This window comes from Callithrix jacchus, chromosome 1, assembly GCF_049354715.1.
Source record: "Callithrix jacchus isolate 240 chromosome 1, calJac240_pri, whole genome shotgun sequence".
NCBI classification, from domain to species: domain Eukaryota; kingdom Metazoa; phylum Chordata; class Mammalia; order Primates; family Cebidae; genus Callithrix; species Callithrix jacchus.
Genome location: NC_133502.1, coordinates 17,015,732 through 17,029,499, shown reverse-complemented (window position 1 = coordinate 17,029,499; position 13,768 = coordinate 17,015,732). Strand labels below are relative to the sequence as shown.

Sequence of the window (13,768 nt, the reverse complement as noted above, 5' to 3'; positions counted from 1 at the left end):
AAGTGGCTGTTTTGCCTGTTAGTTGTTGTAGAATCTTCATTATGTTGATGCTCTTTAACTTTTAGTGTGATTTTGGAATGGCTGGTACTCGTTGTTCCTTTCTATGTGTAGTGCCTCTTTTAGGAGCTCTTGTAAAGCAGGCCTGGTGGCGACAAAATCTCTGAGTACTTGCTTGTTCGCAAAGGATTTTATTTTCCAGCTTGGATTCATTCTCTTCATCCCCTTCTGGTACACCTATCAAACGTAGATTAGGTCTTTTCACATAGTCCCACATTTCTTGGAGACTTTGTTCATTCCTTTTTGCGCTTTTTTCTCTAATCTTGGTTTCTCGTTTTATTTCATTGAGTTGGTCTTCGACTTCAGATATTCTTTCTTATGCTTGGTCAATTCGGCTATTGAAACTTGTGCATGCTTCACGAAGTTCTCGTATTGTGATTTTCAGCTCCTTTAATTCATTCATATTCCTCTCTAAGTTATCCATTCTTGTTATCATTTCCTCATATCTTTTTTTAAGTTCCTTAGTTTCTTTGCATTGATTTAATACATGTTCTTTTAGCTCACAAAAGTTTCTCATTATCCACCTTCTGAAGTCTAATTCCGTCATTTCATCACAGTCATTCTCCGTCCAGCTTTGCTCCCTTGCTGGTGAAGAGTTTGGTCCTTTCTAGGAGGCGAGGTGTTCTGGTTTCGGGTGTTTTCCTCCTTTTTTCGCTGGTTTCTTCCCATCTTTGTGGGTTTATCCGCTTGTTGTCTGCGTAGTTGCTGGCTTTTCAATTGGGTCTCTGAGTGGACACCCAGATTGTTGATGATGAAGTATTTCTGTTATTTGGTTTTCCTTCTACCAGCCTAGCCCCTTCGCTGTACGACTGCTGAGGTCCACTCCAGGCCCTGCTTGTCTGGGGTGCACCTCTAGCAGCTGTGGCACAGTGAGGGATCCTACCTGTTTCTTTTTCTGCTATCTTTGTCCCAGGATGATGCCTGCCAAATGTCAGTCTTTTGGATATAGAGGGGTCAGGGAGCTGCTTGAGGAGACAGTCTATACTTTTTTGGAGCTCAATTGCTGAGCTGTGAGCTCTGTTGTTCATTCAGGGCTGTTAGGCTGCTATGTTTGATTCTGCTGCAACAGAGCTCATTAAAAAAAACCCTTTTTTTCTCAAATGCTCTGTGTTGGGGGGTTCGGGCTTTATTTTTCGATGTCTGATGAGGTGTCCTGCCCAGCTAGAAGGCAGACTAGCCACTGCTTGGCTGCCGAGTCTCCGCCCTGCTGTTGTGTGATTCGCCCTGTTCCTGCAGGCTCTGCTGTGGTCTCTGCCATGCCCTGCGGTGGAGTCTCTTCATTGTAGCATGTTGCCTCGGCAACAGCAGGCTGCATCAGCAGTGGGCGTGTATCTCAGTAGGGACGGGTTGCCTCAGCAACAGCAGGCTGCGTCAGCAGTGGGCGTGTATCTCAGTAGGGACGGGTTGCCTTGGCAACGGCTGGCTGCGTCAGCAGTGGGCGTGTATCTCAGTTGGGGTGGGTTGCCTCGGTAGTGGTGGACGCCCCTCCCCCACAGAGCTTCTCGGACCATCTGCTCAGGATAGTTTGAAATCGCGGTTTTGTTCGTCCCACCGGGTATCCCAAACGATCTGTCCCTGCAATCCCCTGGGCTGGGCTACTGTCCAAGTCTCGTTCAGTCTCAAGTCCAGCCCTCTCAAGTCTCAGGTTGCTGGTTCAACAGGGCACCCGGACAAGCACGCCCTGTGGGGATTGCTGGGTAGGGCCGGCCGCCGCCGCCCCAGCTGCCGGCTTCGCCAGGCAGACCTACTGCCTGGCATCCCGTGTCTTTTTTATACTTGGGAGTTTCCCCATTCTGTGGGCAACAAAGATCAGTCTGGAAATGCAACTCCGACTCACCGTTTGCGGATTCAAGGAGAGCTCCAATCCTGGGTTGTTCTCACAGCACCATCTTGAGTCCTCCCTCTTTTGTGTTTTTTTCTGAGATGAAGTCTTACTCTGTTGCCCAGTGGTGGAATGATCTCAGCTCACTGTAACCTCCACCCTCTGAGTTCAAGCAGTTCTCCTGCCTCAGCCTCCCCAGTAGTTGAGATTATAGGCATGCACTATCACACCCGGCTATTTTTTGTATTTTTAATAGAGATCGGTTTTGCCATATTGGCCAGGCTGGTCTTGAATTCCTGACCTCAGGTGATCCACCTGCCTCAGCCTCCCAAAGTGCTGGAATTACAGGCGTGAGCCACCACGCCTGGCCAACTTTCCTGATAATATTTTGAATATGTTCGTGTCATCTCATTGCCTTATCCAAACCTGACTGCAGCTTCCAAGCTCCTATCAGGTGCACTATCCTTTATCCATATTGACAAAGTAGTTGAGGGAGTCAACTTGGGGAAAACATATTATTTTCAAAAGCTATTCAGATAAAATAAAATAACTATTTAAAATCCTCCTTTTAAATGAAATCATGTACTGCATTGTCACTAAAATTTAATACTCACAATATTTGGAAAAAATACTTAATTTTACCATTTTTATTCCTGATGGCTGCAATTCTTTACAACTTTGCCTACCAAGCCTTTCAGGAATGGGTGAAAGGAGGGAGAAAATCATATTAAAATACTGAGTTTTACAATAAAGAGAACTTATTTTCTAGAAAAATGGGCCAGATTAGCTTGTTGACTAAAAGAGGTGTGATGTCAATATCATTTCCTGCTTCCAAATATTTATCTTGTTTTGAAGTTCCACTAAAAGTCCAGACAGAGCCATGAAATGTTTTCCAAAATCAATAAATAATTTATCTCTGCAAATAAGACTCTTACTTTCTAGGATGGGATTCGTTTCCCAAAGCATCCAGCATTAGAATCAGCCAGACCAATTCATAGGAGTTTATAATTAATCCTGACAAGAGGAGGCTAAACAGGAGTGAAAATGAAATCAGATGATTGTCCAAAATGAAACTGGAAGGTGGGTAACAGCCAGTCTAAGTTTTCTGTAAGTACATGGAATGACCAGGAAAACCTCTCAATCTAGGGGTCAACTTTTAGCAAGATAATAAATCTTATTTTTATGTCTGCCACTAAAGTCAAGGCAAGAACCACAGAAGGAAGTAAAGGCCATATTCATTATTCTCTTGAGTGCAGAAGAGTGTGTCTGTGTCTATGTATGACTGTGTAGGGGTGTAATTTTCTCCATGGGTTTATTTAGAATTGTGTTCCTCTATTTTTTATTTATTTCTGGAACATACGACATAAATAAAAATGAAGGCTTACTGTAGTTGCAGTGAAAAGCAAAATGCTCTTTTTTTTTTTTTTTTTTAATTTTTTATTGGATTATAGGTTTTGGGGTACATGAGCAGAGCATGCAAGACAGTTGCGTAGGTACACACATGGCAGTGTGCTTTGCTTTTCTTCTCCCCTTCACCCACATTTGGCATTTCTCCCCAGGCTATCCCTCCCCACCTCCCCCTCCCACTGGCCCTCCCCTTTTCCCCCCAATAGACCCCACTGTTTAGTACTCCCCTTTCTGTGTCCATGTGTTCTCATTTTTCATCACCCACCTATGAGTGAGAATATGCGGTGTTTCATTTTCTGTTCTTGTGTCAGTTTGCTGAGGATGATGTTCTCCAGATTCATCCATGTCCCTACAAACGACACAAACTCATCATTTCTGATTGCTGCATAATATTCCACGGTGTATATGTGCCACATTTTTCCAATCCAGTCTATTATCAATGGGCATTTGGGTTGATTCCAGGTCTTTGCTATTGTAAACAGTGCTGTAATGAACATTCGTGTACATGTGTCCTTATAGTAGAACGATTTATAGTCTTTTGGATATATACCCAGTAATGGGATTGCTGGGTCAAATGGAATTTCTATTTCTAAGGCCTTGAGGAATCGCCACACTGTCTTAAACAATGGTTGAACTAATTTACTCCCACCAACAGTGTAAAAGTGTTCCTTTTTCTCCACATCCTCTCCAGCATCTGTTGTCTCCAGATTTTTTAATGATCGCCATTCTAACTGGCGTGAGATGGTATCTCAATGTGGTTTTGATTTGCATCTCTCTGATGACCAGTGACGATGAGCATTTTTTCATATGACTGTTGGCCTCATATATGTCTTCTTTCGTAAAGTATCTGTTCATATCCTTTGCCCACTTTTGAATGGGCTTGTTTGTTTTTTCCTGTAAATCTGTTTGAGTTCTTTGTAAATTCTGGATATCAGCCCTTTGACAGATGGGTAGACTGCGAAAATTTTTTCCCATTCTGTTGGTTGCCGATCCACTCTAGTGACTGTTTGTTTTGCCGTGCAGAAGCTGTGGAGTTTCATTAGGTCCCATTTGTCTATTTTGGCTTTTGTTGCCAATGCTTTTGGTGTTTTGTTCATGAAGTCCTTGCCTACTCCTATGTCCTGGATAGTTTTGCCTAGATTTCCTTCTAGGGTTTTTATGGTGCCAGGTCTTATGTTTAAGTCTTTAATCCATCTAGAGTTAATTTTAGTGTAAGGTGTCAGGAAGGGGTCCAGTTTCTGCTTTCTGCACATGGCTAGCCAGTTTTCCCAACACCATTTGTTAAACATGGAATCCTTGCCCCATTGCTTGTTTTTGTCAGGTTTATCAAAGATTGTATAGTTGTATGTATGTTGTGTTGCCTCCGGTGCCTCTGTTTTGTTCCATTGGTCTATATCTCTGTTTTGGTACCAGTACCATGCTGTTTTGATTACTGTAGCCTTGTAGTATAGTTTGAAATCCGGTAGTGTGATGCCCCCCACTGTGTTCTTTTTGCTTAGAATTGACTTGACTATGCGGGCTCTCTTTTGGTTCCATATGAAGTTCATGGTGGTTTTTTCCAGTTCTGTGAAGAAAGTCAATGGTAGCTTGATGGGGATAGTGTTGATTCTGTAAATTACTTTGGTCAGTATAGCCATTTTCACGATATTAATTCTTCCTAACCATGAACATGGAATGTCTCTCCATCTGTTTGTGTCCTCTCTGATTTCGTTGAGCAGTGGTTTGTAGTTCTCCTTGAAGAGGTCCCTTACATTCCTTGTGAGTTGTATTCCAAGGTATTTTATTCTTTTTGTAGCAATTGCGAATGGCAGTTCGCTCTTGATTTGGCTTTCTTTAAGTCTGTTATTGGTGTAGACGAATGCTTGTGATTTTTGCACATTGATTTTATATCCTGAGACTTTGCTGAAGTTGCTTATCAGTTTCAGGAATTTTTTGGCTGAGGCAATGGGGTCTTCTAGGTATACTATCATGTCGTCTGCAAATAGAGACAATTTGGCTTCCACCTTTCCTATTTGAATACCCTTTATTTCTTTTTCTTGCCTGATTGCTCTGGCTAGAACTTCCAGTACTATATTGAATAGGAGTGGTGAGAGAGGGCATCCTTGTCTAGTGCCAGATTTCAACGGGAATGCTTCCAGTTTTTGCCCATTCAGTATGATATTGGCTGTTGGTTTGTCATAAATAGCTTTTATTACTTTGAGATACGTTCCATCGATACCGAGTTTATTGAGGGTTTTTAGCATAAAGGGCTGTTGAATTTTGTGAAATGCCTTCTCTGCGTCAATTGAGATAATCATGTGGGTTTTGTTTTTGGTTCTGTTTATGTGGTGAATTACGTTGATAGACTTGCGTATGTTGAACCAGCCTTGCATCCCCGGGATGAATCCTACTTGATCATGATGAATAAGTTTTTTGATTTGCTGTTGCAATCGGCTTGCCAATATTTTATTGAAGATTTTTGCATCTATGTTCATCATGGATATTGGCCTGAAGTTTTCTTTTCTCGTTGGGTCTCTGCCGGGTTTTGGTATCAGGATGATGTTGGTCTCATAAAATGATTTGGGAAGGATTCCCTCTTTTTGGATTATTTGAAATAGTTTTAGAAGGAATGGTACCAGCTCCTCCTTGTGTGTCTGGTAGAATTCGGCTGTGAACTCATCTGGACCTGGGCTTTTTTTGTGTGGTAGGCTCTTAATTGCTGCCTCAACTTCAGACGTTGTTATTGGTCTATTCATAGTTTCAGCTTCCTCCTGGTTTAGGCTTGGGAGGACACAGGAGTCCAGGAATTTATCCATTTCTTCCGGGTTTACTAGTTTATGTGCATAGAGTTGTTTGTAATATTCTCTGATGATGGTTTGAATTTCTGTGGAATCTGTGGTGATTTCCCCTTTATCATTTTTTATTGCATCTATTTGGTTGTTCTCTCTTTTATTTTTAATCAATCTGGCTAGTGGTCTGTCTATTTTGTTGATCTTTTCAAAAAACCAGCTCTTGGATTTATTGATTTTTTTAAGGGTTTTTCGTGTCTCAATCTCCTTCAGCTCAGCTCTGATCTTAGTAATTTCTTGTCTTCTGCTGGGTTTTGAGTTTTTTTGATCTTGCTCCTCTAGCTCTTTCAATTTTGATGATAGGGTGTCAATTTTGGATCTCTCCATTCTCCTCATATGGGCACTTATTGCTATATACTTTCCTCTAGAGACTGCTTTAAATGTGTCCCAGAGGTTCTGGCACATTGTGTCTTCGTTCTCATTGGTTTCGAAGAACTTCTTTATTTCTGCTTTCTTTTACCCAGTCAACATTCAAGAGCCAGTTGTTCAGTTTCCATGAAGCTGTGTGTTTCTGGGTCGGTTTCTGAATTCTGAGTTCTAACTTGATTGCACTATGGTCTGAGAGGCTGTTTGTTATGATTTCTGTTGTTTTGCATTTGTTGAGCAGTGCTTTACTTCCAATTATGTGATCAATTTTAGAGTAGGTGTGATGTGGTGCTGAGAAGAATGTGTATTCTGTGGATTTGGGGTGGAGAGTTCTGTAAATGTCCACCAGGTTTGCTTGCTCCAGGTCTGAGTTCAAACCCTGGGTATTCTTGTTGATTTTCTGTCTGGTTGATCTGTCTAGTATTGACATTGGAGTGTTAAAGTCTCCCACTATTATTGTGTGGGAGTCTAAGTCCTTTTGTAAGTCATTAAGAACTTGCCTTATGTATCTGGGTGCTCCTGTGTTGGGTCCATATATGTTTAGGATGGTTAGCTCTTCTTGTTGTATCGATCCTTTTACCATTATGTAGTGGCCTTCTTTGTCTCTTTTGATCTTTGTTACTTTAAAGACTATTTTATCAGAGATGAGAATTTCAACTTCTGCTTTTTTTTGCTTTCCATTAGCTTGGTAAATCTTCCTCCATCCCTTTATTTTGAGCCTTTGTGTATCCTTGCATGTGAGATGGGTTTCCTGTATACAGCACACTGATGGGTTTTGGATTTTTATCCAATTTGCCAGTCTGTGTCTTTTGATTGGTGCATTTAGTCCATTTACATTTAGGGTTAATATTGTTATGTGTGAATTTGATACTGCCATTTTGATGCTAAGTGGCTGTTTTGCCTGTTAGTTGTTGTAGATTCTTCATTATGTTGAAGCTCTTTAGCATTCAGTGTGATTTTGGAATGGCTGGTACTGGTTGATCCTTTCTATGTGTAGTGCCTCTTTTAGGAGCTCTTGTAAAGCAGGCCTGGTGGTGACAAAATCTCTGAGTACTTGCTTGTTCGCAAAGGATTTTATTCTTCCTTCACTTCTGAAGCTCAGTTTGGCTGGATATGAAATTCTGGGTTGAAAGTTCTTTTCTTAATAATGTTGAATATTGGCCCCCACTCTCTTCTGGCTTGTAGTGTTTCTGCCGAGAGATCTGCTGTGAGTCTGATGGCTTTCCCTTTGTGGGTGACCTGTCCTTTCTCTCTGGCTGCCCTTAGTATTCTCTCCTTTATTTCAACCCTGTTGAATCTGACGATTATGTGCCTTGGGGTTGCTCTTCTTGCGGAAAATCTTTGTGGTGTTCTCTGTATTTCCTGCAGTTGAGTGTTGGCTTGTCTTCCTAGGTGGGGGAAATTTTCCTGGATGATGTCCTGAAGAGTATTTTCCAGCTTGGATTCATTCTCTTCGTCCCCTTCTGGTACACCTATCAAACGTAGGTTAGGTCTTTTCACATAGTCCCACATTTCTTGGAGACTTTGTTCATTCCTTTTTGCGCTTTTTTCTCTGATCTTGGTTTCTCGTTTTATTTCATTGAGTTGGTCTTCGACTTCAGATATTCTTTCTTATGCTTGGTCAATTCGGCTATTGAAACTTGTGTTGGCTTCGCGAAGTTCTCCTATTGTGTTTTTCAGCTCCTTTAATTCATTCATATTCCTCTCTAAGGTATCCATTCTTGTTATCATTTCCTCGAATCTTTTTTCAAATCTTCTTTCAAGGTTCTTAGTTTCTTTGCATTGATTTAATACATGATCTTTTAGCTCACAAAAGTTTCTCATTATCCATCTTCTGAAGTCTAATTCCGTCATTTTGTCACAGTCATTCTCCATCCAGCTTTGCTCCCTTGCTGGTGAGGAGTTTTGGTCCTTTCTAGGAGGCGAGGTGTTCTGGTTTCGGGTGTTTTCCTCCTTTTTTCGCTGGTTTCTTCCCATCTTTGTGGATTTGTCCGCTGGTCGTCTGCGTAGTTGCTGACTTTTCGTTTGGGTCTCTGAGTGGACACCCAGAATGTTGATGATGAAGTATTTCTGTTGCTTTGTTTTTCTTCTACAAGTCTAGCTTCTTCGCTGTATGACTGCTGAGGTCCGCTCCAGACCCTGCTTGTCTGGGGTGCACCTCTAGTAGCTGTGGCACAGCGAGGGATGCTACCAGTTTCTTTTTCTGCTCTCTTTGTCCCAGGATGATGCCTGCCTAATGTCAGTCTTTTGGATATAGAGGGGTCAGGGAGCTGCTTGAGGAGACAGTTTGTACTTTATAGGGGTTTAATTGCTGAGCTGTGCACTCTGTTGTTCATTCAGGGCTGTTAGGCTGCTATGTTTGATTCTGCTGCAACTGAGCTCATTAAAAAAAACCCTTTTTTTTTTCTCAAATGCTTGTGTTGAGGGGTTTGGGCTTTATTTTTGGATGTCTGATCAGGTGTCCTGCCCAGCTAGAAGGCAGACTAGCCACTGTTTGGCTGCCGAGGCTCCGCCCTACTGTTGTGTGATTCGCGCTGTTCCTGCAGGCTCTGCTGTGGTCTTCGCCACGCCCTGCGGCGGAGTCTCTTTGTTGTAGCGTGTTGCCTCAGCAACGGCAGGCTGCGTCAGCAGTGGGCGTGTATCTCAGTTGCGGCGGGTTGCCTCGGCAACGGCTGGCTGAGTCAGCAATGGGCGTGTATCTCCGTTGGGGCGGGTTGCCTCGGCAACGGCTGGCTGTGTCAGCAGTGGGCGTGTATCTCAGTTGGGGCGGGTTGCCTCGGTAGTGGTGGACGCCCCTCCCCCACAGAGCGTCTCGGACCGTCTACTCGGGATAGTTTGAAATCGCGGTTTTGTTCGTCCCACTGGGTATCCCAATTCCTGCAATCCCCTGGGCTGGGCTACTGTCCAAGTCTCATTCAGTCTCAAGTCCAGCCCTCTCAAGTCTCAGGTTGCCGGTTCAACAGGGCACCCGGACAAGCGCGCCCTGTGGGGATTGCTGGGTAGGGCTGGCCGCCGCCGTCCCGGCTGCCGGCTTCGCCAGGCAGACCTACTGCCTGGCGTCCCGTGTCTTTTTTATTCTTGGGAGTTTCCCCATTCTGTGGGCAACAAAGATCAGTCTGGAAATGCAGCACTGACTCACCGTTTGCAGATTCAACGAGAAGAGCTCCAATCCTGGGTTGTTCTCACAGCGCCATCTTGAGTCCTCCCCGAAAAGCAAAATGCTCTTAAATTTTATAGCGTTATCTGTTGCATGTGGATTTGTCAGGCTGCTTACTTACTTACATCATTGAGAATTTCTTATGGAATGCCAACTTCAGAAATATAATGTAGCTCTGCAAATGTCTTTGACAACAAATGGGTCAAATTTGGCTATCAAGAAGTCATTCTCATCCTACCTGTCTTCAGTTTTTTTAACAAAAAAAAGGTAATAACAATGTAAACAAAATTGCTATCTATAAATTCCTATCATAGGTATTTATTTCATATTTTTTGACCTTTTTATCATTTCTCATATACTAAGAACAGGTTATAATCAGCTCATGCTGCATCAGTCCCAGTAGCCATTTAGGCTGGCACAGATCCTTGTCTTTTACCCCAGTCTATAAATCTCTGAGACTGTACTTTAAACATTGCTTTTATGTGATAACAAGTGCTTGTTAACAATCCTTATGTCTCACTAAACAGCTACACTCAGCAGTAAAAAGATGAAAGGTCTCTCTCTCTTTCTTTTTCTCATTCTCTCTCATATGCAAATGCAGGCTCTTGACATTTTCACTTTCCAGAATGCCAGGCTGTTTATTCCATCCCTAGAACCTGTACCTGTTGATCCTTTAATCATAGTCACTCCAAGCAACACCCGATTGCAAGGTTCTCCCAGTACCCACCACCTGCCACTCACAGTCATAGTTGATGTTTCTGCTTTGCACTCCAGTTAACATCGTGAGCATATAGACAGCTCTTAAAGCATCCATCACACTCTCCTGTGGTCGTTACTTTTGTATTCTCTCTCACACTAAGCAGACAAGTCCCTGAGTCAACTTTATTCCTTTTATTCATCTCCGTTCCAAGCATTCTGTGTGGCATAGAGTAGGCCTGTCGAAAATAATTATTATAAATTAATAAACAGACCTTCAAATACAATTAAGTGGCCCCCTATGAAGAAGGGGGAAAATTTCTGAAAAGAGGCTACATAATCATAAGCTTAGTCATATTCATTAACAACAGTGATTACAGAAGCCAACACTAAGTGTAGTGCAAGAAGCAGTGACGGTAGTTCCATATCGGTAGAGAAAGACGATATTGTGAATAATGAAGAGAGGAATCTTAACATGCAGTCTTGAGCTACCGCCTTTGTCATTGGTGAGTCTTGTGGTGAGAGGAGAAGAGTCGTGAACAGTGAAGTATATGTTGAATTATGGAGCACATGCTTTCATTCTAAGTATTTCCCTTTTCTTCTTTTATATGAAAGCGTTATGAGGTCCGTCTGGGATTTGTTTTTGAAACAGCTGAAAAGTTTCTCATTTTTCAGATGAAGAAACTAAGGCTCAAATGTTTCAAGTGAATTGCCCAAGGGAATTAAGTTAGTTGGCCACCGAACTGAGATGATCCTTCTTGTGTTGTGATATATACCTCAGTGCACTGGGCCACCAGGAGCGCTGAATGACTTAAAACCACAGGACTCTGAGATGCTGAGATACTGTTTATGGCCATTATAGACAATTTTAGTAACAAGTTCAGAACGCGGTTTCTTAGATCTCAAACTCCTGCAAAATGTTATTTGTAAATAGGATGTTTTGTTAAGAATTAAAAACAAACAAGCAAACATATGCTAGGAGGATAATTGAAGGCTTTTAAGAAAACAATTATCTACTCCCAGGGATTCCAGTACTCATTTTGAGACATGGAAACTACTAAAGCCAGAAATTTAAAACATTGAAAATCAGTGCCAATTTGTGGATTATTACACTTAAAAATGCATAAAACAACAACAGGATCCACTTATTAAAGAGTTTCTGTAGCTTACAAATAAATAATTCACCATAGACTTAAATGATGGTAGAAAGACACATTCATTCATTCATTTATTCAGAAAATAATTATTAAACATCTACTATATATTAGGCTTCTCCAAAGATAATATAGAAGAGAATATATTCTATATATATATGCAGAATAGAATATGTTCTATTCCATCAGAATAAAATTCTATTATAGAATATATTCTATTCCATATATATAGACTATATATATATATATATTTTGAGCTAAGTCAACATACATATATATGTGTATATATATATGACAGTAACTTTTTATAAGAATACTATCAACATTACAGTTTTTGTCATTACAGACTAAGACCCAGATAAGTGAAGGAAGGGATTTTTCTACAGATTTGCAAAGAATGTTACCTTGTCTGAGGATTCATTGTGATTCACAAAATCCTTGTCTCACTGAGGGCACAAATTTTACTTCCCCACTTCTAAGCAATGTTACATGATGAAAGTCATTTTCTGTGTGGTACAAATACTGTGAACCTCATCATTGATGAGTAAACCACAGGACTCTGAGTGCTGCTCTTGTTCTTCTGAGTGTTGGAAGATGTGTAATTTAGAAAGAAATAAGACAAATAAGGAGAAATGGAAGGAACTCAAGGTATCTCATAGGAAGGAGAGATCACAAAGTGATTATACAGGGACCTGTTGAGCTAGAGGTGCTTGTGGTGTAACCAAGTGGAGAAATCTAATAAGCAGTTGGACAATCTAGTGACAGCTCTAATAATAAAGCTCTAATATAAGAATGTATACACACACACACACATATATAAAGAGAGAGAGAAATAGAGAAGTTCTCTCAAGGTCTTACTCTGTCGCCTAGGCTTGAGTGCAGTGGCATGATTATAGCTCACTGCAGCCTTGAACCCCTGGGCTCAAGGGATCCTCCTGCCTGTGCCTCCCAAAGTGCAATGATTATGGACATGAGCCACCTCACCTGGCCAGATACATAGATATTAATGAAAAGTAATTACATTATTCATTGTAATCAACATTTATAATTGTTGAAATTGTCTAACACCTTCATGTGTTGTTCACAGGAATGTAACCTGGAATAGTTTAGCTATTCCAGACACACATTGCTCACCAGAGCTAGAAGAAGGCTACCAGTGCCCACCTGGATTTAAATGCATGGACCTTGAAGATCTGGGACTTAGCAGGCAAGAGCTGGGCTACAGTGGCTTTAACGAGATAGGTCTGTCTTACTGGTAAAATACATTTTAAGTTTCTATTTTATGATGTTTATGAAGTGGATGGAATAATTGAATAATTGATATTAATATTTTGACTGGCTGTCATATAGAAGAAATACAAATGTAAATTTTAATTCTATGACTAAATCATAATATATTCTACCATATAGTAGTATATAGCATACACACTGTGTATGTATATATGCGGCAGTGATTGTATGGAGTTACAAATCTCTGTGTAATTTTTGAATCTTTGGCTATTTTTATTCTTAATAATAGCATTTTAAAATATTTGTGTGTTGACCAAAGTTCTGGGTTGTTGACTCAAAGGTAAACAAGACTTGGTTTCCTTTCACATGTAACTATACCCTAATAGGCAAGGTAAGTCTGAAAAACTGGAATACTAGTTTTTATTGTTCATATTGATGAGTATGTTAGAGCTGAAAAGTGCTCCTTCAATAGAAGGTAAGTAATGAGCAACTTAATGAATATACATCGACTATGTAATAAACGTATTGGAAATGCTTGTGCATGAAAACTATGTACTCAAATGTGTATATTTCTTCTTGGCTTGCCTTATTAAGTCCTAAAATGTGCCATTACATACATAGTGAAAGAACTCAGCATCTGCCATTTAGTTGATATTGCATTTATTATAATTCCCTGCAAGTTGTGCATTTTATATTGCTACAGCAAAAATGTGGAATTCCAAGCAAGTTATTTTATGCCTTCAGAATTGTTATCAGAATAATTTTTAAACTAAATTATCTTCAAGTCTCAGGCCTGGGTGTTAAACCATAAAGTTACAGCTTTTAGATGGAATATACTATTGAATGTGGGCTGATAGTATCTTTTTAAAGTCCATTTTCCAAATAACGTCTTAAGTTTTCATTCTTGTATTTTAATATTTCCTCATGTTGGATTTCAAGCATTATAGTTAGATGATATTCTTCCATCTCTTTTGGCCAATAATATTGTCTCCTATTTCACAAAAATCCAGAAGATAACTGATGTGAAGCATTTCAATTTGCTGTATGTACT

The 13,768-nt window shown here is 40.7% G+C and overlaps 1 protein-coding gene across 12 annotated transcripts in view; it reads left to right on the top strand.

Annotated features, from left to right (window-relative positions):
* NALCN (sodium leak channel, non-selective) overlaps positions 1–13,768 on the top strand; it is a 388,832-nt gene that overhangs the window by 66,063 nt on the left and 309,001 nt on the right. For 11 of the 12 annotated variants that reach the window (XM_078347271.1, XM_054246818.2, XM_054246767.2 and 8 more), the window contains one exon: positions 12,575–12,729. In XM_078347271.1, coding sequence (XP_078203397.1) covers positions 12,575–12,729 — 155 coding nt within the window. Of the gene's footprint in view, positions 1–12,573; positions 12,743–13,768 lie in introns of those variants that run through there. The other variant, XM_078347286.1, reaches the window with a different exon arrangement.